Source organism: Saccopteryx bilineata, chromosome 3 (genome assembly GCF_036850765.1).
Source record: "Saccopteryx bilineata isolate mSacBil1 chromosome 3, mSacBil1_pri_phased_curated, whole genome shotgun sequence".
In the NCBI taxonomy this organism is placed as follows: Eukaryota; Metazoa; Chordata; class Mammalia; order Chiroptera; family Emballonuridae; genus Saccopteryx; species Saccopteryx bilineata.
The window spans coordinates 268,975,745-268,997,537 of NC_089492.1; the positions used below are offsets into that span (position 1 = coordinate 268,975,745).

Here is a 21,793-nt window from a genome sequence, read left to right on the forward strand (position 1 = left end):
ACTTGTTAAAAAGGGCTGCCTTAGCAACACTAAATATAATGTCATCCCCTTCACTTTCTCTCACCCTTCCCCCTGCTTTAGTTCTTTTTCATATTATATATTTACTTGTTTAGTGTCTGTCTCCCTACACTAGAATGTCAGCTTCATGAGGACAATAACTGTCTTTTGTTGTCTGTGATTAACAGTGCCTGAAATGTAGTTAAGTGCTCAATAAATATCTGTTGAATGAATGAATGGAAATGAGAACATGTTGAAGAAGCAAGCCAATGATGGAATGCTGGGCACAGTGACATTCTCATATGTGCCTTGACCATGGGCCTTCAGCAGACTGAGTAACCCCTTGCTCGAGCCAGTGACCTTGGGTCCAAGCTGGTGAGCTTTTGCTCAAACTAGATGAGCCCGTGCTCAAGCTGGCGACCTCGGGGTCTCGAACCTGGGTCCTCGGCATCCCAGTCCAATGCTCTATCCACTGCGCCACCACCTGGTCAGGCTGGCACAGTGACATTAAATGACCCATGATGAAGCTGAAAAGGAATGGGCGGAGGTCACAGCAATGGGTACTCACAGTGTTAAAAGCCAGGGGAAGGCCCTGGCCAGTTGGCTCAGTGGTAGAGCGTCGGCCTGGCGTGCAGAGGTCCTGGGTTCGATTCCCGGCCAGGGCACACAGGAGAGGCGCCCATCTGCCTCTCCACCCCTCCCCCTCTCCAACTCCCCCCCACCCCCGCAGCGAGGCTCCATTGGAGCAAAGATGGCCCGGGCGCTGGGGATGGCTCCTTGGCCTCTGCCCCAGGCGCTAGAGTGGCTCTGGTCGCGGCAGAGCGATGCCCCAGAGGGGCAGAACATCGCCCCATGGTGGGCAGAGCGTCGCCCCATGGTGGGCGTGCCGGGTGGATCCCGGTCGGGCGCATGCGGGAGTCTGTCTGACTGTCTCTCCCCGTTTCCAGCTTCAGAAAAATACAAAAAAAAAGGGGGGGGAATTTCAAGGAGAGAAAGATCAGAGTCCACTATCAAGAAAAGTCAAGTAAGGGAACAGCTGAAAATCACTCATTTAGGTCTGCTCTAGAAATGCATATAGCTGACCTCATGACAGAGGTTTCAGTGATGTGTAGGGGCAGAAGCCAAACTACAGTGGGCTGGGGAAAGAGTGGGAAGGAAAACAGTGGAGGTAGCCAATGCAGACAGACTGTCCAAAAAGTGATGGGAGGTGCTGGAGCTGGGGCTGGGAGGTCGGGGAAGGAGAGGTTACAGCTGGACCTTCCGTTTTGACAGTGTCTGTGAATGCTGGGATGAGCAATATGGATACACAATTATAATACTATCACAGCCTCCTGACCATCTTCCTGCCTTTGTCTCCCAACTGCATACCATCTTGTGCTCAGGCCAAATTAAACTCCCTAAAGCACAGATCCTATCCACTTTCAAGCTCAGGAACTACACAAAATCCCTCCTGTGCCTAAAGATGAAAACCTCACCTCTTTTCATTCAAGATTTTCCATGATCTTATTCTAGTCAATTTTTTCCTATGCCTCTTCTTCTTACCCTCAGATGCCACATTCATAAAGCCTCCCGGATCTCCTAGTAGGAAGCCAGTTCTGCGTTTGGACAACTGTGAAACTCACACCTCTACCTGTCTTCCAGTCCTAGTACCTTTCAACCATATGATGCCAATTATACACCTCTTATCTCCTCTGAGTTCTTTGAGGCCTGGATCCATGTCTGACTTACCTTTGTAGCTTCACCAAGAAGATACTCAAACATTTGAGCAAATAAATGTATTGCAAAACAAATCAGTCCTACTCTGTGCCTTGGTACTTGGAATAAATTTAGCCTGGAGCAGTGTGAATGAAATCAACACCTGGCAGACACCAGGCATGGCCAGGGGCCAGGGTGGCTGCCTTGCCACAGCACCCGGAAACCTGACTTTAATGATAAGACTGATTGACAAGACTTGAATGAAGATGGCATACGGCCGAATTACTTCTTGGTACCTGTGCTTACAGGTGGTGGTGATGGTGGTGGTGGTGGTGGTGGGGAATGTTGAAAGATAAAAATCATTGCACGGGGAGACAAGATGGCGCTGGAGTAGGCGGACGTACCAGCATCTACCTCCCAGAACCAATGTGGATTACAAACTAATTTTATGAACTATCAGCTGGAAAAACCAACTTTGGACTAAACTAAAAGGACTCTTCAACCAAGGAACGCTGAAGAAGCCACACAGAGACTGGTAGGAAAAGCTGAGACGCGGAGAGGGCTGCCCAGCTTCTCGGAGCGAACGGTAGCAGGGAGAGACTCGCGTGGCGGGAAGTGAGTTTAGCAGAGGGGGAAGGGTCCTGAGCCCCAGGAACAAAGCCCCAGCCTGCAGCCCCAGAGCCCAGAAGAAGCGTAGGACAGTATTTAGCTGGAAACAAGTCAGGATACTGTTTGTGAGAGAGTCTGATTTCTCAGACCCAGGATCCTTCTTAAAGGGACCACGCAGAACATCTCTCTCACAAACACTCACCCGGGGCTCCTGGAGATGGAGGGAGAGGGGAGAGAACCACAGTAACAGGAAGAGAGTGCAATCTAGGAGACATAGGGAAAAACATTTTGGGAGATAGCCACCCTAACCCCTGGGACGAGTCACTCCCCAAAGCTGAAGTGAATATTTCCCCCAGAAACAGCAATACCAGCAAAGGGAAGCAGGAGAGCAGCCAAACAAGCTCCCCCGCAGCATTCAGAGCAGAGTCGCATAGAAGGAGGGAGCTTTCGGGTCTACAGTAGTGAGTCTTAGGGTTCGAGCTGCAACGCCCCCACCCACGCGGCTGAGGGCTCCCCGGAGGGCGGGCAGCAGCGCGGTGCTGCTGGCAGGGGCGGAAGCCGGCTGGCCACCAGTGGGCTCAGGTGTGAGCTCAATCTTGCCCGGCTAGGGAGAAGGGGGCGTGCAAAAGCGGCCAAGCTCAGCTGCCGGCAGCCTGTAATCCAGCCTCCGGGAGAAGGGCGGGAAACCCAGAAAGGGTAGAAACCAGCCCCGGAGCAAGGGCAGAGGAGTGCAGCCCTGCCCTGCCCCGCCCGTGCAACCCAGGCTTGCGGTCTGACTTGGTAGCCTGCTCCTCCCGCGAGGGTGGAGCCAAAAGCCCAGAAGAGGCGGAATTCCACTACGAAGCTGAGCTTGGGCACGCAGCCCTGCCTGGCGGTAGAGCCAAGGCTAGCAGCTGTTTCTTGAGTGGGATCATCCTGCAAAGGCAGGGCGAAAGCTCGGAAACAGGTGGAGACCCGCAGCAGAGCAAAGGTGCTTGCCAGTGCCCTCAGGACAGAGCATAACGTCACACACAGGGGCGGCGCAAAGGCCAAGGCCACCAACCCTTGTGCACCCGAGCACGTGATCACAGCCACTCTCGAGAAGATAAAATGCGGAGGCAGAGAAATACAACACAAATAAACCAAGAGAAATCCCCAGAAAAGGACCTAAGTGAATCAGATATAACCAAATTACCAGATGCAGAGTTTAAAATAACGATTGTTAGGATGCTCAAAGATATTAGAACCACCATAGATGGCCATTACGAAAACCTAAATAAAGAGATAACAAATATAAAAAAGGACATTGAAATAATAAAAAAGAATCAGACAGAAATGACAAATACAATATCTGAAATAAAGAATACAATGGAAGGAATTAAAAGCAGGATGGATGAAGCAGAGAATCGAATCAGTGAGTTAGAGGACACAATAAATAAAGGCACGGAAGCAGAGCAGAAAAAAGAAAAGAGACTCAAAAAGTCTGAGGAAACTCTAAGAGAGCTCTGTGACAACATGAAGAGAAATAATATCCGCATCATAGGGGTTCCTGAAGAAGAAGAGAAAGAACAAGGGATAGAGACTTTGTTCAAACATATTATAGCAGAAAACTTCCCCCAATTAAGGCAGGAAAACATTTCACATGTTCAGGAAGCACAGAGAACTCCATTAAGGAGAAACCCAAAGAAACCAACACCAAGACACATCATAATTAAATTACCAAAGCTAAATGATAAAGAGAAAATATTAAAAGCTGCTAGAGAAAAAAAGACTATCACCTACAAAGGAGCCCCCATAAGGATGACTTCTGACTTCTCAACAGAAACACTTGAGGCCAGAAGGGAATGGCAAGAAATATTCAAAGTAATGCAGAACAAGAACCTACAACCAAGACTACTTTATCCAGCAAGGCTATCATTTAAAATAGAAGGACAAATAAAAAGCTTTACAGACAAAAAAAAACTCAAGGATTTCACTGCAACCAAACCAAGGCTGCAAGAAATGCTAAGGGACCTCTTGTAAACAGATCAAAGGAAAAAAAAGAATATAGCAAAAGAGAAAAACAGTTTTAAAGAAAAAAAATGGCAACAAACAATTACATATCAGTAATAACCTTAAATGTTAATGGATTAAATGATCCGATCAAGAGACATAGGGTAGCTGCGTGGATAAGAAAACAGGACCCATACAGCCCTGGCCGGTTGGCTCAGCGGTAGAGCGTCGGCCTAGCGTGCGGAGGACCCGGGTTCGATTCCCGGCCAGGGCACACAGGAGAAGCGCCCATTTGCTTCTCCACCCCTCCGCCACACTTTCCTCTCTGTCTCTCTCTTCCCCTCCCGCAGCCGAGGCTCCATTGGAGCAAAGATGGCCCGGGTGCTGGGGATGGCTCTGTGGCCTCTGCCTCAGGCGCTAGAGTGGCTCTGGTCGCAATATGGCGACCCCCAGGATGGGCAGAGCATCGCCCCCTGGGGGGCAGAGCACCGCCCCTGGTGGGCGTGCCGGGTGGATCCCGGTCGGGCGCATGCGGGAGTCTGTCTGACTGTCTCTCCCTGTTTCCAGCTTCAGAAAAATGAAAAAAAAAAAAAAAGAAAACAGGACCCATACATATGCTGTCTACAAGAGACACACCTTAAATCAAAAGATGCACACAGACTGAAGATAAAAGGATGGAAAAAAATATTTCACGCAAATGGAAATGAAAAAAAAGCTGGGGTAGCAATACTTGTATCAGACAAAATGGACTTTGAAACAAAGACCATAGCTAGAGATAAAGAAGGTCACTACATAATGATAAAGGGAGCAATACAAAAGGAAGATATAACCATTATAAATATCTACGCACCTAATATAGGAGCACCTAAATATATAAAGCAGACTTTGATAGACTTAAAGGGCGAGATCAACAGCAACACTATAATAGTAGGAGATTTCAATACCCCATTAACATCATTAGACAGATCCTCAAAAAAGAAAATTAACAAAGAAACAGCAGACTTAAAGGACATATTAGATCAACTCGATTTAATAGATATCTTCAGAACCTTTCACCCTAAAACAGCAGAATATACATTCTTTTCAAGCGCTCATGGTACATTCTCTAGAATAGACCACATGTTAGGGCACAAAAGTGGACTCAACAAATTTAAGAAGATTGAAATCATATCGAGCACTTTCTCTGATCACAATGGCATTAAACTAGAAATCAACCACAATAGAAAAATTGAAAAACATTCAAAAACTTGGAAACTAAATAGCACGTTATTAAACAATGAATGGGTTAACATTGAGATCAAAGAAGAAATAAAAAAATTCCTAGAAACAAACGATAATGAGCATACATCAACTCAAAATGTATGGGACACAGCAAAAGCAGTCCTGAGAGGGAAGTTTATAGCATTACAGGCATACCTCAAGAAGCTAGAAAAAGCTCAAATAAACAACTTAACCCTGCATCTAAAAGAACTAGAAAAAGAACAGCAAGTAAAGCCCAGAGCTAGTAGAAGGAAGGAAATAATAAAGATCAGAGCAGAAATAAATGACATAGAGGCTAAAGAAACAATACAGAGGATCAATGAAACCAGGAGCTGGTTCTTTGAAAAGGTAAACAAGATCGATGAACCTTTAACAAGACTCACCAAGAAAAAAAGAGAGAGGACTCAAATAAATAAAATTAGAAACGAGAGTGGAGAAATAACAACTGACACAACAGAAATACAAAATATTGTAAGAAAATACTATGAAGAACTGTACGCCAAAAAACTAGACAACCTAGATGAAATGGACAATTTCCTTGAATCATATAATCTTCCAAAAATCAATCTGGAAGAATCAGAAAACCTAAACAGACCAATTACAACAAATGAGATTGAAACAGCTATCAAAAAACTCCCAAAAAAGAAAAGTCCTGGGCCTGATGGCTTCACAAGTGAATTCTACCAAATATTCAAAGAACTAACTCCTATCCTTCTCAAGCTATTTCAAAAAATTCAAGAGGAAGGAAGACTTCCAAACTCCTTTTATGAGGCGAGCATAATTCTGATTCCAAAACCAGGCAAAGACAACACAAAAAAAGAAAACTATAGGCCAATATCCCTGATGAACTTAGGTGCAAAAATCCTCAACAAAATATTAGCAAACCGGATCCAGCAATATATGGAAAAAATCATACACCATGATCAAGTAGGATTTATTCTTGGGAGGCAAGGCTGGTACAATATTTGCAAATCAATCAATGTGATTCATCACATAAACAAAAGAAAGGAGAAAAACCACATGATAATTTCAATAGATGAAGAAAAAGAATTTGATAAAGTCCAGCACCCATTCATGATCAAAACTCTCAGCAAAGTGGGAATACAGGGAACATACCTCAACATGATAAAGGCCATCTATGACAAACCCACAGCCAACATCATACTCAATGGGCAAAAATTAAAAGCAATCCCCTTAAGATCAGGAACAAGGCAGGGGTGCCCCCTTTCACCACTCTTATTCAACATAGTTCTGGAAGTCCTAGCCACAGCAATCAGACAAGAAAAAGAAATAAAAGGCATCCAAATTGGAAAAGAAGAAGTAAAACTATCATTATTTGCAGATGACATGATATTGTATATAGAAAACCCTAAAATCTCAGTCAAAAAACTACTAGCCTGGCCTGTGGTGGCGCAGTGGATAAACCTTCAGCCTCGAATGCCAAGGTTGCCAGTTCGAAACCCCAGGTTTCACTGGTCAAGGCACATACCGCAAGCAAGCAATGAACAACTAGCCTGAAACAACTATGAGTTGTTACTTCCCATTCCATGCTCCCCTTTCTCTCCTGTCTCTGTAAAATCAATAAAGTATTTAAAAAACAAACAAACAAACAAAAAAACTACTAGACCTGATAAAAGAATTTGGCAAGGTGGCAGGATATAAAATCAATACTCAGAAATCAGAGGCATTTTTATACACTAATAATGAACTGTCAGAAAGAGAAATCAGGGAATCAATCCCCTTTACCATTGCAACCAAAAAAATAAAGTACCTAGGAATAAATCTAACCAAGGAGATTAAAGACTTGTACTCGGAAAATTATAAAACATTGATAAAAGAAATCAGGGAAGATACGAATAAGTGGAGGCATATACCGTGCTCATGGTTAGGAAGAATAAACATCATTAAAATGTCTATATTACCCAAAGCAATTTATAAATTCAATGCAATACCAATGAAAATACCAATGACTTACTTCAAAGACATAGAACACATATTCCAAAAATTTATATGGAACCAAAAAAGAACACGAATAGCTTCAGCAATCCTGAAAAGGAAGAAAAAAGCGGGAGGTATCACACTTCCAGATATCAAGTTATATTATAAGGCCATTGTACTCAAAACAGCATGGTACTGGCATAAGAACAGGCACATAGATCAATGGAACAGAACAGAGAACTCAGAAATAAACCCACAGCTCTATGGACAACTGGTATTTGACAAAGGAGGTAAGACAATACAATGGAGTAAAGACAGCCTCTTCAACAAATGGTGTTGGGAAAACTGGACAGCTACCTGCAAAAAAATGAAGCTAGACCACCAACTTACACCACTCACAAAAATAAACTCAAAATGGATAAAAGACTTGAATATAAGCCGTGAAACCATAAGCATCTTAGAAGAAAACATAGGCAGTAAGCTCTCTGACATCTGTCGCAGCAATATATTTGCTGATTTGTCTCCACAGGCAAGTGAAATAAAAGACAGGATAAACAAATGGGACTTTATCAAACTAAAAAGCTTCTGCACAGCTAAAGACAATAAGAACAGAATAAAAAGACAAACTACACAATGGGAGAACATATTTGACAATACGTCTGATAAGGGGTTAATAACCAAAATTTATAAAGAACTTGTAAAACTTAATACCAGGAAAACAAACAATCCAATCCAAAAATGGGCAAAAGAAATGAATAGACACTTCTCCAAAGAGGACACACAGATGGCCAATAGGCATATGAAAAAATGTTCAACATCACTAATGATTAGAGAAATGCAAATTAAAACCACAATGAGATATCACCTCACACCAGTCAGAATGGCGCTCATCAATAAAACAACACAGAATAAGTGCTGGCGAGGATGTGGAGAAAAGGGAACCCTCCTGCACTGCTGGTGGGAATGCAGACTGGTGCAGCCACTGTGGAAAACAATATGGAGATTCCTCAAGAAATTAAAAATCGAACTGCCTTTTGACCCAGCTATACCACTGTTAGGAATATACCCCAAGAACACCATAGCACTGTTTGAAAAGAAGAAATGCACCCCCATGTTTATGGCAGCATTGTTCACAATAGCAAAGATTTGGAAACAGCCCAAGTGTCCATCAGAGGACGAGTGGATTAAAAAGCTTTGGTATATATATACTATGGAATACTACTCAGCCACAAGAAATGATGACATCGGATCTTTTACAACAACATGGATGGGCCTTGATAACATTATACTGAGTGAAAGAAGTAAATCAGAAAAAACTAAGAACTATATGTTTCCACACATAGGTGGGACATAAAGATGAGACTCAGAGACATAAACAACAGTGTGGGGGTTACAGGGTGGGGGGAGGAGAGGGAGGGGGTTGGGGGAGGGGAGGGGCACAAAGATCATGGCCTTTCAGCATTTGCCATATTCCCCCCTTAATCTATAGACAGACAGCAAATATTTACGTATGGTGTTCCCACTATAAAGACTGCTGTCTTAGGGACAAATGCTGATAAACTATTTCAGCAGTTCCTCCTTCTTCAAAGACTTATATAGAAACACAGATCTCCATGTTTCATAGGACATACTCAAGCTCACTCCATGCTCCCTGGTGCTTTAGCACAAGGGTATGCCCCCCCCTTTTTTTTTTTTTTTTTAGTATTTTTCTTTTATTTATTTATTTTTTGTATATTTCTGAGGATGGGGATGGGGAGGCAGTCAGACAGACTCCTGCATGTGCCTGACTGGGATCCACCTGGCATGCCTACCGGGGGGAATGCTCTGCCCATCTGGGATGTTGCTCTGTTGCAACCGGAGCCATTCTGGTGACTGGGGCAGAGGCCATGGGGCCATCCTTAGGGTCCAGGGTGGATTTGCTCTGGTGGAACCTTGGCTGCGGGCGGAAGGAGAGGGGGAGGAATGGAGAGGTAGATGGGCGCTTCTCCTGTGTGCTCTGGCCGGGAATCGAACCCGGGAATCCTGCACACCAGGCCAATGACTCCGACGGGTCTACCATATCATGCTTTTTACTTAAAAAAAAAAAAATTTACATTTCTTTTGAATGCTGATGAACAGGAGACACCAAATCTTTTTCGCCTGCAAACTACTACCTTCTTTATTAGATCTAGCTAATAACACTGTTTTGTCTTTTTTCCAAATAGCTCCAGATATATGGAAAAGATTTATATAGGCGGAAGGGGATCCTCAAACCCCTCAGCAAGATCTTCTGAGAATGGCTTTTAAGATACCTAGAGGCAGAAAAAGCCCAATAGAGATCAGGGGAACTACCAGCTTTTAGGATACACCCTTAAAGGCTCCAACACCCAAAAGGGTCTCATAGGATGCCATCTGGGTCCTGCTTCAATAGTGGAAAGGAAGGTCATTGAGCTAAAGCCTGCCAGGCTTACACGCCTCTGCTGTGAGGAAACAGGGACACTGGAAGGTGGGCTTCCCCCTCGCTCCTCTAAGGGAGGGTTCAGTCTCTTCCAGCCCTGCTCCAACCACCTATGACCTAACCTTGCCCAGAAAGCTGGGGTTTGCCACTGAAGACTGAAGGTGCCCAGGGCCGTCGGCCCCATCTACGACACTGTGGACAAGCCTAGGGTATTTCTTCCAAGAAGCAGGTAAACTGATCTCATTTGCACAAGGGCCACTTAACTATGTTTTGCCTGAATAGTCAGGTTTTTTATTCTTCCCTCAAAGATCTCTGTTGTGGGTGTTGATAGTCCTATTTTCTGCTGCTTTGCTTAATATATAGTGTTTCCTTTATCCCTCCTACCTCAATGCCCCACTCATATTTCAGGCTGAGACCTACTCTTAATTTAGAGCTCTCTTTCCTCCTTATGCCAACTTGTATTATGAATTTACCTTTGCCACCCAGCTTAGTGTATCCCAAGGTTCTCTTTACCAGGCCACAGTCACAGAGCTCCAGGGAAAAGCAACCTGGTCTCAACTCTCCAGGCAGAGGAGAACAGAAGCTCCATATCCACGCATGCTGCAAATGGTTTTTTCCAGTCTGCCTGAATCATTACCAGCTAGAAGCAGCGGTCTTTGGGACTTGGACATGAGCTGCAAAGTATAGAATGGTGACAACAATTCCAGTGCCATGCGGACTTTTCCTGTGGGGAACTTTCCTGGACTCCTGCTCCCTGTGGTGGCTCCTAACAGACTGAACTGTGGTTGGGTTGCATTTTTCGGGGATTTGGCATGGTGATGGGGCCAACTTGGACTTGGGGAACATGTTAAGGGCACTACTCATTCATGGATTCTTGCTGTATTGGCCAAGAGTTTGCTTAAAGGCTGTTAATCACTGTAAAAAAAATAGAGGACTGGATAAAGAAGACGGGGCACATATACACCATGGTGTATTATTCAGCTAGGAGAAAGGGTGACATCGGATCACTTATAGTGGAATGGTGGAGTCTTGGTAGCATTGTGCGGGGTGAAATGGGTGAATCAGAAAAAAACAGGAACTGCAGGATTCCATACATTGGTGGGACATAAAAGCGAGACTAAGAGGCATGAACAGGAGTGTGCTGGCTATGGGGGGTGGGGGGAGGGAAGGAGGGAGAGGGGAGGGGGAGGGGTACAGAGAGAACTGGATGGAGGGTGGCGGAGGACGATCTCTCTTCGGGTGATGGGTATGCAACAGAACTAAATAACAAGATAACCTGGAAATGTTTTCTTTGAATGTATGTACCCTGATTTATTGATGTCACCCCATTAAAATAAAAATTTATTTATAAAAAAAAAAAAAATCATTGCACGAAAATCCTCTGTCCATTTATGCTGCCTTCAGTTTGTTTAATAAATAAAGTGAAGCCAGCCAAGGTTTCTAGTTTTAGCTTTGCCACTACCAGCTCTGTATTCTTAGGAAACTAACTAAGCCCTTCTGAGTCTCAGCTTCTCTACAATTTCTCTGCCAAACTTATGGGCATGATAAAGGTCTAATCAATGTGAAAAAGTGATCAGTCTGTGAAATGCTCTTATATACACAGAAATGAGACTTCAACAATTTCCCAGTGTGCTCAGTGAAAAGAGCTGCTACCTTCTAAATATTTGTTAAGACACGTCTCCGAGGACCAGAAACAGCACTTCCAAGTTCCTCAAGTCTAATTTTAATCAGACATACACAGCGTTCTTGCTTCAAAAATTTTTTTTAAATCTAAAGACAGCCATTTAGTAACAAATAAAAGCAGCTGATCTACCTTTTTAAAAATATTTTCACTGTTCTATATTGAAGAGTGTATAAGAACTTTGATTCATTAATTTCTTGGCTTTAGGTTTTAGAAGCTAAAGAGTACTTTCATCAGGAATGTGACAGCCAAGTCTATTTCTGTCTTCTGCAAAGACACTTCACAACACAATTAGCTCACTGTTAAGAAGAGTTAACTCATCTTTCAGAATTGTTCAGGGACACAACCAAGTTCTCTTAAAACAAAAAAAACCTACCAAATAATACAAGAACCTTACTCGCATGAAGCCAAATGCCAACTATAAAATATTTTCAAGTAGATCACATCACTGACCATGACATGTTAACCATGTGCCAGGCACCAAAGTTGACACAAAGAAGAATAAATTTCTTACCTGTCTAGAACATATTATCTATCATACATGAGAAAAAATTACAAAAACCTTCTCATTTGGTCCTCAACCCTGTGAAAAAGGTAAGATGGAGATGATTATCTCCTGAACAAAATAGGTTCAGAGAGATTTAATGATTTAACCAAAGTCCCACTGCTGGTTAGTGGAAGACAGTAGGTTCTTTCTACATCTTCAAATTTGCCTCCACATGCTTCTACTCTAGTTGTAGAGGTAAAATACTAACGTATACAAAGATACAATGCCCTACTCAATAATAACTATTGGTTGTGGTGGTGGTGGTAATAATGTGGCGATAGTTATGGTGTTGGCAATGATAGTGATGATGTTGGTGGTGGAGATGATGGTAGTGACGATGACAATGATGACGTCGATGATGATGACGACGATGATAACAGGAGCTTATAAGGCACAAATGCACAAATGTGGGTGCTAAATGACCAGCAAAGACAGCGAATGCTAATGGAGCTCACCTGAGTCCTCTCCATACCAGTCAGTCTGGACATCCATCATGGAGCTCATGGCACCTCCTACACTATCTGGTCTTCCCTCCAAACTCCGGGAAAAGTGATGATCCGCATCATCTTTGCTCTGGACAGCACTGTTGCGCAGGAGGGCCTCCAAGAATTGCTTCACGTGGTAGTTACTGTACGCCAAGTCCACAGCCTGGCCACTGGGCAAGCCCTCCTCCATGTGGGCCAGGCTCAGTGGGGTAGCATACTGCTGCAGCTGCTCACCAACCTCCACCTCCACTTCATCAAACTCCACCTTGGGCTCTACCTGTTTGGGCAGAGTAGAGAGGTCACTGTCAGCTGAGCCACTGCCCTGGCTGTCTTTCACCACCAGTTCCAGGGGGTGGCAGCCTCTGCAGTCACCGCAAGGGGACTCTCTTGCACAGTCCACACTCTCTTCTTCCTCAGCTGGAGGGAAGACCAAGCTCTTGATATCGCAGGAGGTCCCTTCCCTGCCTGCATTGGGGTTTCCACTGTCAGCCTGATGAGCTGCTGCCGCCACTGCGGCAGCGGCCACCGCTGCAGCCACAGCAGCCTCCTTCTCCATCTTTCGGCATATATCGAGGGACGACCTGATGTATGTCTTGCAGAAGTTCACCACATCGTTCATCTGCAGGTAGCTGGCGGCCGACATAACTTCAATCACGTTCTCTCCACACAAATCCAACTTGCCAGAATAGAGGAAATCTAGGATGGTGGAAAAGGCATCAGAGGTGACAATGTCCAAGGAGGCAGTGCTGTGTCGCCCACTGTCCTGGATATAGTGAATGAGCAGGGCTCGGAAGTAGCCACTGTTGGCAAACAAAATGTTCCTGTGGGCTTTGAAGATCCGCCCTTCCACAATGATGCTACAGTCACAGAAAAAGTCCCTCTTTCGCTGTTCATTCAACTCCCCCAAGAGCTTGGTGTAATAGGATTGCACCTCCATCTCTCCACCAGCTGCTGCTGCTCTGTAGTAGCCTGTATCTCTGCCAAGATTTTTAAAGAGTTAATTCACAAATCCCAACCTTGTAAATAAGATACTAATTTTTAATATTTTAAGTATATTCCTTCCCCAAACACTGATTCAGTAGTGTCTTTATGATATGGGCTGTTTTGGGGGGAGGGGTTGTTTGTTTGTTTTTGTGACAGAGACAGAAAGAGGGACAAACAGGGACAGATAGGAAGGGAGAGAGATGAGAAGCATCAATTCTTTATTGTGGCTCCTTAGTCTCCTTAGTTGTTCATTAATTGCTTTCTCATATGTGCTTTGACTGGCAGGCTATAGCAGAGCAAGTTACCTCTTGCTCAAGCCAGCGACCTTGGGTCCTGTCTATGATCCCATGTTCATGCCAGCAACCCCATGCTCATGCCAGCAACCCTGCGCTCAAGCTGGTGAGCCCGCACTCAAGCTAGCGACCTCAGGGTTTTGAACCTGGGTCCTCCATGTCCCAGTTCAAACTCTATCCACTGTGCCACCACCTGGTCAGTCTTTTGAGTTTTTTAAAAAACTGATTTGAAAGAGAGAGATACACACACAAATATCATTGGTTGACTTTTGCATGCATCCAGACAGGGGATCCAACCCGCAACCTGGGTGCATCAAGACCATACTTCAACCAACTGAATACCTGGCCAGGGCCTGATATGGAATCTAACAAAAATCAGAGGTTGTCCAAATAGGTTAACTTATGAAAAACAACAAAAAGAACTAGAGCTAATTGCATTTTAACAGTGAATTTTTATAAACACCCTATGATAAAACACTAATACTGTCCACATTTTTCTAATAAGAAAATTAAGACTCAAAGATAGGAAATGACCCTGCTATAACAGACAGGACTCAAAACAGGTGCGTTGCCTGACCAGGCGGTGGCACAGTGGATAGAACGTCGGACTGGGATGCCAAGGACCCAGGTTTGAGACCCCGAGGTCGCCAGCTTGAGTGCGGGCTCATCTGGTTTGAGCAAAAGCTCACCAGCTTGGACCCAAGGTTGCTGGCTCGAGCAAGGGGTTACTCGGTCTGCTGGAGGCCCACGGTCAAGGCACATATGAGAAAGCAATCAATGAACAACTAAGGTGTCGCATTGCGCAACGAAAAACTAATGATTGATGCTTCTCATCTCTCCGTTCCTGTCTGTCTGTCCCTGTCTATCCCTCTCTCTGACTCTCTCTCTGTCTCTGAAAAAAGTAAATAAATTGCAAATGCATTAACCAATTATTGGAAGTTAACCCTAGATTAGTCAAGTGTGGAATTCCTTTCCACGTATCACTATCTTCTTAAATATCTCGATTTCCAATAATCAAAGACGCTTCCGCTTCTGAGTAGCTGAGATTTTAAAGTAGTGGAGAACATTAAAAATTTAATCGCAGGCCACATAAACTCATTATGTGGGCTGGATTGGCCTGCAGGCCGTATGTTGGCCATGCCTGCTCTATACTCTGTGGAAAGGTGGAATGTGAGGAATACTACTGCCTCACCACCAGGGGAACCAACCTAACAAAGATGACTGCCCAGCTCAGGCAGGAGCAACAGGTAGTCCTGGAGATAGCATCTGAGCCCTAAATCCTGCTGTGCCAGAAGCCAAGTAAATCCCTTTTTGCTTAGCGGGTCTGAGTTGGGTTTTCAATCTCTCGCAACAGAGAGACTCCTACTGACAGACTCTGCTGCTCTTGGTTCACTTGTCCATACTTCTATGGCCTGGCCCTTGTCTGTCTGGGACTACAAGTCCTTTGAAGGCATGATCTGCATCTTATTTCATTTGATATCCCCTACAGCAGTGATCCCCAACCTTTTTTGGGCCACGGACCGGTTTAATGTCAGAAAATATTTTCACGGACTGGCCTTTAGGGTGGGACGGATAAATGCACAAAATAAAATTATGCGACCGGCGTAAAAACTGTGGTATTTTTAAATATAATTGTCGAACTTACGAGACAAGTGTCAAAAGTGAGTCTTAGACAGCCCTGGCCGGTTGGCTCAGTGGTAGAGCATCGGCCTGGCATGCAGAAGAGCAGGGTTTGATTCCCGGCCAGGGCACACAGGAGAAGTGCCTATCTGCTTCTCCACCCCTCCCCCTCTCCTTCCTCTCTGTCTCTCTCTTCCCCTCCCGCAGCCAAGGCTCCATTGGAGCAAGATGGCTCGGGCGCTGGGGATGGCTCCTTGGCCTCTGCCCCAGGCGCTAGAGTGGCTCTGGTCGCGGCAGAGCGATGCCCCGGAGGGGCAGAGCATCGTCCCCTGGTGGGCAGAGCGTCGCCCCCTGGTGGGCGTGCCGGGTGGATCTCGGTCAGGCGCATGCGGTAGTCTGTCTGACTGTCTCTCCCCATTTCCAGCTTCAGAAAAATTCAAAAATACAAAAAAAAAAAAAAAGTGAGTCTTAGACAGATGTAACAGAGGGAATCTGGTCATTTTTTAAAAATAAAACATCGTTCAGACTTAAATATAAATAAAACGGAAATAATGTAAGTTATTTATTCTTTCTCTGCGGACCGGTACCAAATGGCCCATGGACGGCCCAGGGGTTGGGGACCACTGCCCTACAGCACCTGGCAGAGTGCTCTGGACAAGGTAGGTTTGCTAAATGCAATGGAATGTTCTTTTCTTTTTTTAAATTTTTTTAAAATTTTTTTATTTATTCATTTGAGAGAGGAGAGGGAGAGACAGAGGGAGAGAGAGAGAGAGAGAGGAGAGACCGAGAGAGAGAAGAGGGGAGGAGCTGGAAGCATCAACTCCCATATGTGCCTTGACCAGGCAAGCCCAGGGTTTCGAACCGGCGACCTCAGCATTTCCAGGTCGACGCTTTATCCACTGCGCCACCACACGTCAGGCCGGAATGTTCTTTTCTTAACTGCTAAGTAGAACAGGTATAAATCAAGTTCAAAGTCCTCCTGCTAGCCTGACCTATGGTGGTGCAGTGGATAAAGCCTTGACCTGGAATGCTGAGGTCACCAGTTTGAAACCCTGGGCTTGCCTGGTCAAGGCAAATTTGGGAGTTGATGCTTCCTGCTCCTTCCCACTTTCTTTCTCTCTCTCTCTCTCTCTTTCTCTCTTCTCTGAAATGAATAAATAAAATAAAATAAAAATCCTCCTGCTAAAATCCTATCTCTATATATGCTTTTGCTGGCATATGCATGAATTTTTCTGGAAGGTTAGGTAAACAAGAGTTACACACACACACACACCCAGCTCTCTCCTCTATCTTTTCCCATCACACAAACCACAGAGTCATCCTTTAATACCCTTTGACTTACGGACCCACTGATCTCAGAGAAATTTCTACAACCAACTACATCATCTCCCTTTATTGAAATGGCAAAAAGTCTACTTAGAGCTGCCAACCATAGCTAACAACTCTTTAGCACTCTTCCTTTCTACAAATGGAGCACAACAATGCCTCATCCAACCAAAAATTAGGCACCCTCTCCCTCCAAAAAGGGTCCTTCCATTGGCAAAAACAGATTCCCCAAGGCCTTACACACTGACTGCACAGACTTTACTCATAAAAGACCCACAACAACCTTATTAAAAGGCAATTTAGCCTGACCAGGCGGTGGCACAGTGGATAGAGCGTCAGACTGGGATGCGGAAGGACCAGGTTCGAAACCCTGGGGCTCATCTGGCTTGAGCAAAAAAAAAAAAAAGCTCACAAGCATGGACCCAAGGTCACTGGTTCGAGTGGGGGTTACTCAGTCTGCTGAAGGCCCACGGTCATGGCACATATGAGAAAGCAATCAATGAACAACTATGGTGTCGCAACAAAAAACTGATGATTAATGCTTCTCATCTCTCTCCGTTCCTGTCTGCCTATCCCTATCTATCCTTCTATCTGACTCTCTCTCTGTCCCTGTAAAAAAATAAAAAATAAAAAATAAAATAAAATAAATGGGAACCTCCACACTTTCTCCCATTTCCTAAAAAAAAAAAAGAAAAAAGAGGCAATTTACATGTACTTTATATATATGTATAACAAGTGATGCATTAAGTTTGGAAACTAGAGAACCAATCAGGGAGAGAAGTGGAGAGGAGCCTATAAGCAAGTAAACTGACAAATTTAAAAGTGAGAACTGACAGCTAAGAAAAGGTGAAATAGTTGTAAAATACTAGACCTGGGAATTTTTTCAAAATATCAGCCCGAGGCCATTTAGCTAAAGGTATTGAAGGTTCCCACATAGTCACAGTGGCCTAAGGACATTACTATATTATAGCCCAGGGCTTTAACTGATGGGTCAATCATCATCAGAAAGAGTCTTATTTTCTTCTATTATGTTAAACTCAAGGAAGTTGTATCATAATTTTGGAAATTTTCATCCAAAGTAGTTAAAATTAACATTCTGGTTCAGAAAGGAAGAGAACTGTGAGATAGCTGAAAATTTCTACTATTCCCAAAGAAATCAACCCTGAAAGTTTTCACAGGACTAAGTTTCACTGTCATTCTCCCCTCTTCCGGCTGCTCCAACCAAGCCTTCCCAGCAGTTTGCCTTTGGCAATCAATAAGGTAAGAGAAAACCAGGTATACAAAAAACAAGATACAGGAAAATAACACATTTAAATACCACATTCTATTCTTCCTCAGAAATGAAAGAAAACCTATCAGACTGGTAAAATCACTTTTTTTTTGTAAAAATCACTTTTTAAAATACATAATATCCACTATTGATGGGAATGTAATTTTGAACACCATTTTAGAGGGGAGTGTGGCAATATTCATCCCAGGTTAAAATGTATATATCTTTTGCCCCAGAAATTTCATTGCTAATAATTTACCCTTTTGAATATATTCTCAAAACTACATCATGCCTGACCTGAGGTGATGCAGTCGATAAAGCATGCTGAGGTCATAGGTTCAAAACTCTGGCCTTGCCCAGCCAAAGCATATACAAGAAGCAACTACAATGAGTTGATGCTTCCCACTTCTCCCCTCTCTTTCTTTCTCTCTCACTCTCTAAAAATCAGTAAATAAAATCTAAAAAACATATATAGCAAATTAGGCCCTGGCCGGTTGGCTCAGCGGTAGAGCATCGGCCTGGCATGCGGGGGACCCGGGTTTGATTCCCAGCCAGGGCACATAGGAAAAGCGCCCATTTGCTTCTCCACACCCCCCCTCCTTCCTCTCTGTCTCTCTCTTCCCCTCCCACAGCCAAGGCTCCATTGGAGCAAAGATGGCCCTGGCGCTGGGGATGGCTCCTTGGCCGCTGCCCCAGGCGCTAGAGTGGCTCTGGTCTCAGCAGAGCGACGCCCCGGAGGGACAGAGCATTGCCCCCTGGTGGGCAGAGCGTTGCCCCTGGTGGGCGTGCCGGGTGGATCCCGGTCGGCGCATGTGGGAGTCTGTCTGTCTCCCTGTTTCCAGCTTCAGAAAAAATACAAAAAAAAAAAAAAAAAGCAAATTATATAAAAAGAAAATATATATCAAATTATAAGTTCAGAGATGTCAGAGATTGTACCAGGTTTTTTGTACTAATGCAAAAGTAGAAACAATTTGAATGTCCACCAAGAGGGAACAAATTAAATCAATGAAGTGCAATCATACAGTGGAGTCCTAGGCAACCATGTTTTAAATGAGCTAGAGTTGTGTGTTTATAGGAAAACGACCACTAAGATACAGCAAAAGAGAAAAAGGCAAAATGCAAAACAGAATGTACAGTATAATCCCACCTGTGTATATGCTTTTCCTTGTAAAAGCATAAATTTTTTCTGGAAGAGTTAACAGCAGATACCTTTGAGGAAAGACAGACTATGGGTAAGAGGTATGTGGAGGGACCTTCCCTTTTCCTTTGCTACTTCTGTACTGTTTTTGTGGCATCTTGGTTGCTCATTGATTTCTTTCTCATATATGCCTTGACCAGGGGGCTACAGCAGAGCAAGTGAGCCCTTGCTCAAGCCAGTGACCTTGGGCGGCTTCAAACCAGCAACCTTTGGCTCTAGTCAGTGGCCATGACATGATCTCACACTCAAGCCAGTGACCCTGTGCTCAAGTTGGTGAGCCGCCCTCAATCTGGAGACCATAATTTCGAACCTGGGACCTCAGTGTTAGGTCAACGCTCTATCCACTGAGCCACCACCAGTCAAGCACAACCTCTGTACTGTTAGTGTGTTCCACTATGTAACTGTATGGCTTTCATGTTTCTTTCTTAACAAAGAAAAAGGAAAGGAGGAGGAGCAAGGAGGTAAGTAATTGGCAAACCAGGGAGATGAATATCTACGCAGGCACAATACTTCTGAACTTGTGGAATGGTCTTATCTACAGGGTCTCCTCCCAGGGCACTTCCATTTTTTCACTGGAAGATGCTGCTTTTCAACAATGGTACCCAAAATCCATTTCTTTTCACTTTCTCTCTACAAATATCATCTACTCTATTGGCTCATGCAAATACTCTCTGACTTTGCAAAAGTCTATCCACATACTTTCTTCAAACCTTTCCTCAATCCTGCACTTGGCATATAATGTGAACATATTTATTCATATGACTCTTACTTGCCTTTGGTGCTCTGCATCCCTGGGACATGCTGAAGACCACCATGTCTCCCAGAAAAGAAGCTCTTAGGACATACTGCTCTCAGAAGTACATTTGCCTGCACTCTGGCAGGAACTCTCCCAACCTTCCCACTGTCCCAATTCGACAGTTACTAGCTACAAACAATGTCTGACACGAGGAAGATGCCAGGAATAGAAAAATGAACCTAGCACTATATACTGCCTGTCCTCCAGAAAAGGGCAGATGCCAACACTGCCCCCTGCAATAAACTCCCACATTCCCCTGAGGGAAGCTTACCTACCAGATCACAGGACTGCTTCATTCAGGCACCAAAGTAGCCTCAAATCCCAACTGCTGACTCTGACAAGACTCCTCCAGGTTCACTGACCTGAGAATACTGAAAACCTGCTCATCAGCTGTTAGCATTCACTGAGCACTACTTCTCATGAAGCACTGTAGGAAGTACTTTACGAACATTAATTTTAACTTCACAATAACCCAATAAAGTAGACATGATCACTACATCCTATATTTCAGAAGAGAAAATTGCGGTTCAGATTTACAGGTAACATGCCCAAAGCTAGGACTGAACTGAGATCGGTTTCATTCCAGAGTTGACACCTTTAACCACTCTACCAACCTGACTCTTCAAACCCTCCAGGACACAACGAGAAGGATGGGGGAAGTCACTTCTTTCCCCAACGCAGGAGTGGAGGATGAACGACGAAATATCCATTTCTACGAAAAGAATTTCAGGGTCAATTGCATCTTTGGTTCACCTGCTAAATTGTTCACAAGACAAGGGAATCCTCCCCCGTCCGGAGCCAGACGACCGGTACTAATTACTGGACTCTGTCTTTGGATCCTAAGTGCGGGGAACCAAGGCCTTGTCCCTCCCGTGGCCTCTGCGGACAAAGTGACCATCGCTGAAGCGGGAACTACCTCGCGTCCCCGCACCATCCAGATAAGCCCACGTCTCGACCACCCTGGTGGACCACGAGAGGGGACAGGCCAATGCCAGGGGAGAGGGGACATCTGTCCCGGTGGCGGCCCTCCCCACGCTGAAGGGGAGGTTGAGGGTCGGTCATCCAGAGCGGGTTGGCGCGGCAAGGATCCCGAAAGTCGCCAGGGCCGGGCGGTCGGAGGGAGGCCGACCGAGATGGGGGGTCCCTGCTGGCTGACCCCCGGTCAGGGCCGACCTTCGGGATGCCCTGGATCTTGACCAACCCAATGAAAGCGGCAGTGGGAACCTACTTCTCGGCTCTCACCTTCCAGCGGGTTCCAGCAGCGCCGCCACCAAGCTATGCGCCCCGACACGCCCCCCTTTCATTCACCTGTCGTCCCTCCGGTGAGAGGCGGGGCGGCTGACCAATCACAGGTGCGTATGGGCTGAGGAAGGCGGGCCTTCACCCAGCAGGTTAGTCAATGACGCTCGCGCCCTCTCCGGAGGATGCGCTCTGAAGGCTCCAGTATTCGTGGGGTGACGGGAGTTGTGGTCTCAGCGTTTGTTTTTGGGTGAAAGATATAGCGGACAAAACTACAAGTACCAAGATGCCATAAGGGGCCAGAACCAGCTGTTCCAAAAGGCTGAAGCTTCGTTTGGTCTTCGGAGTCCCATTTGAGGGACCTGCAAAGTGTCAGTCTCTTTGTCCGGAGAGCTAAAAGCATGCCTTGCATAGTGATACAACTTGGAGAGTAAGTGCTCTGGTTTT

The 21,793-nt window shown here is 44.9% G+C and overlaps 1 protein-coding gene across 2 annotated transcripts in view; it reads right to left on the reverse strand.

Annotated features, from left to right (window-relative positions):
* Positions 1-21,411, reverse strand: part of ZBTB8B (zinc finger and BTB domain containing 8B) — a 30,650-nt gene extending 9,239 nt beyond the window's left edge. The window contains exons 1-3 of one of the 2 annotated variants that reach the window (XM_066265093.1): positions 21,350-21,388; positions 20,722-20,819; positions 12,591-13,597 (exon numbers count right to left, since the gene is read on the reverse strand). In XM_066265093.1, the coding sequence (XP_066121190.1) occupies positions 12,591-13,557 (967 nt within the window). In that variant the 5' untranslated portion in view covers positions 13,558-13,597; positions 20,722-20,819; positions 21,350-21,388. Of the gene's footprint in view, positions 1-12,590; positions 13,598-20,721; positions 20,820-21,349 lie in introns of both variants that reach the window. The other variant, XM_066265092.1, reaches the window with a different exon arrangement.
* Between the last annotated feature and the right edge of the window lie 382 nt (positions 21,412-21,793).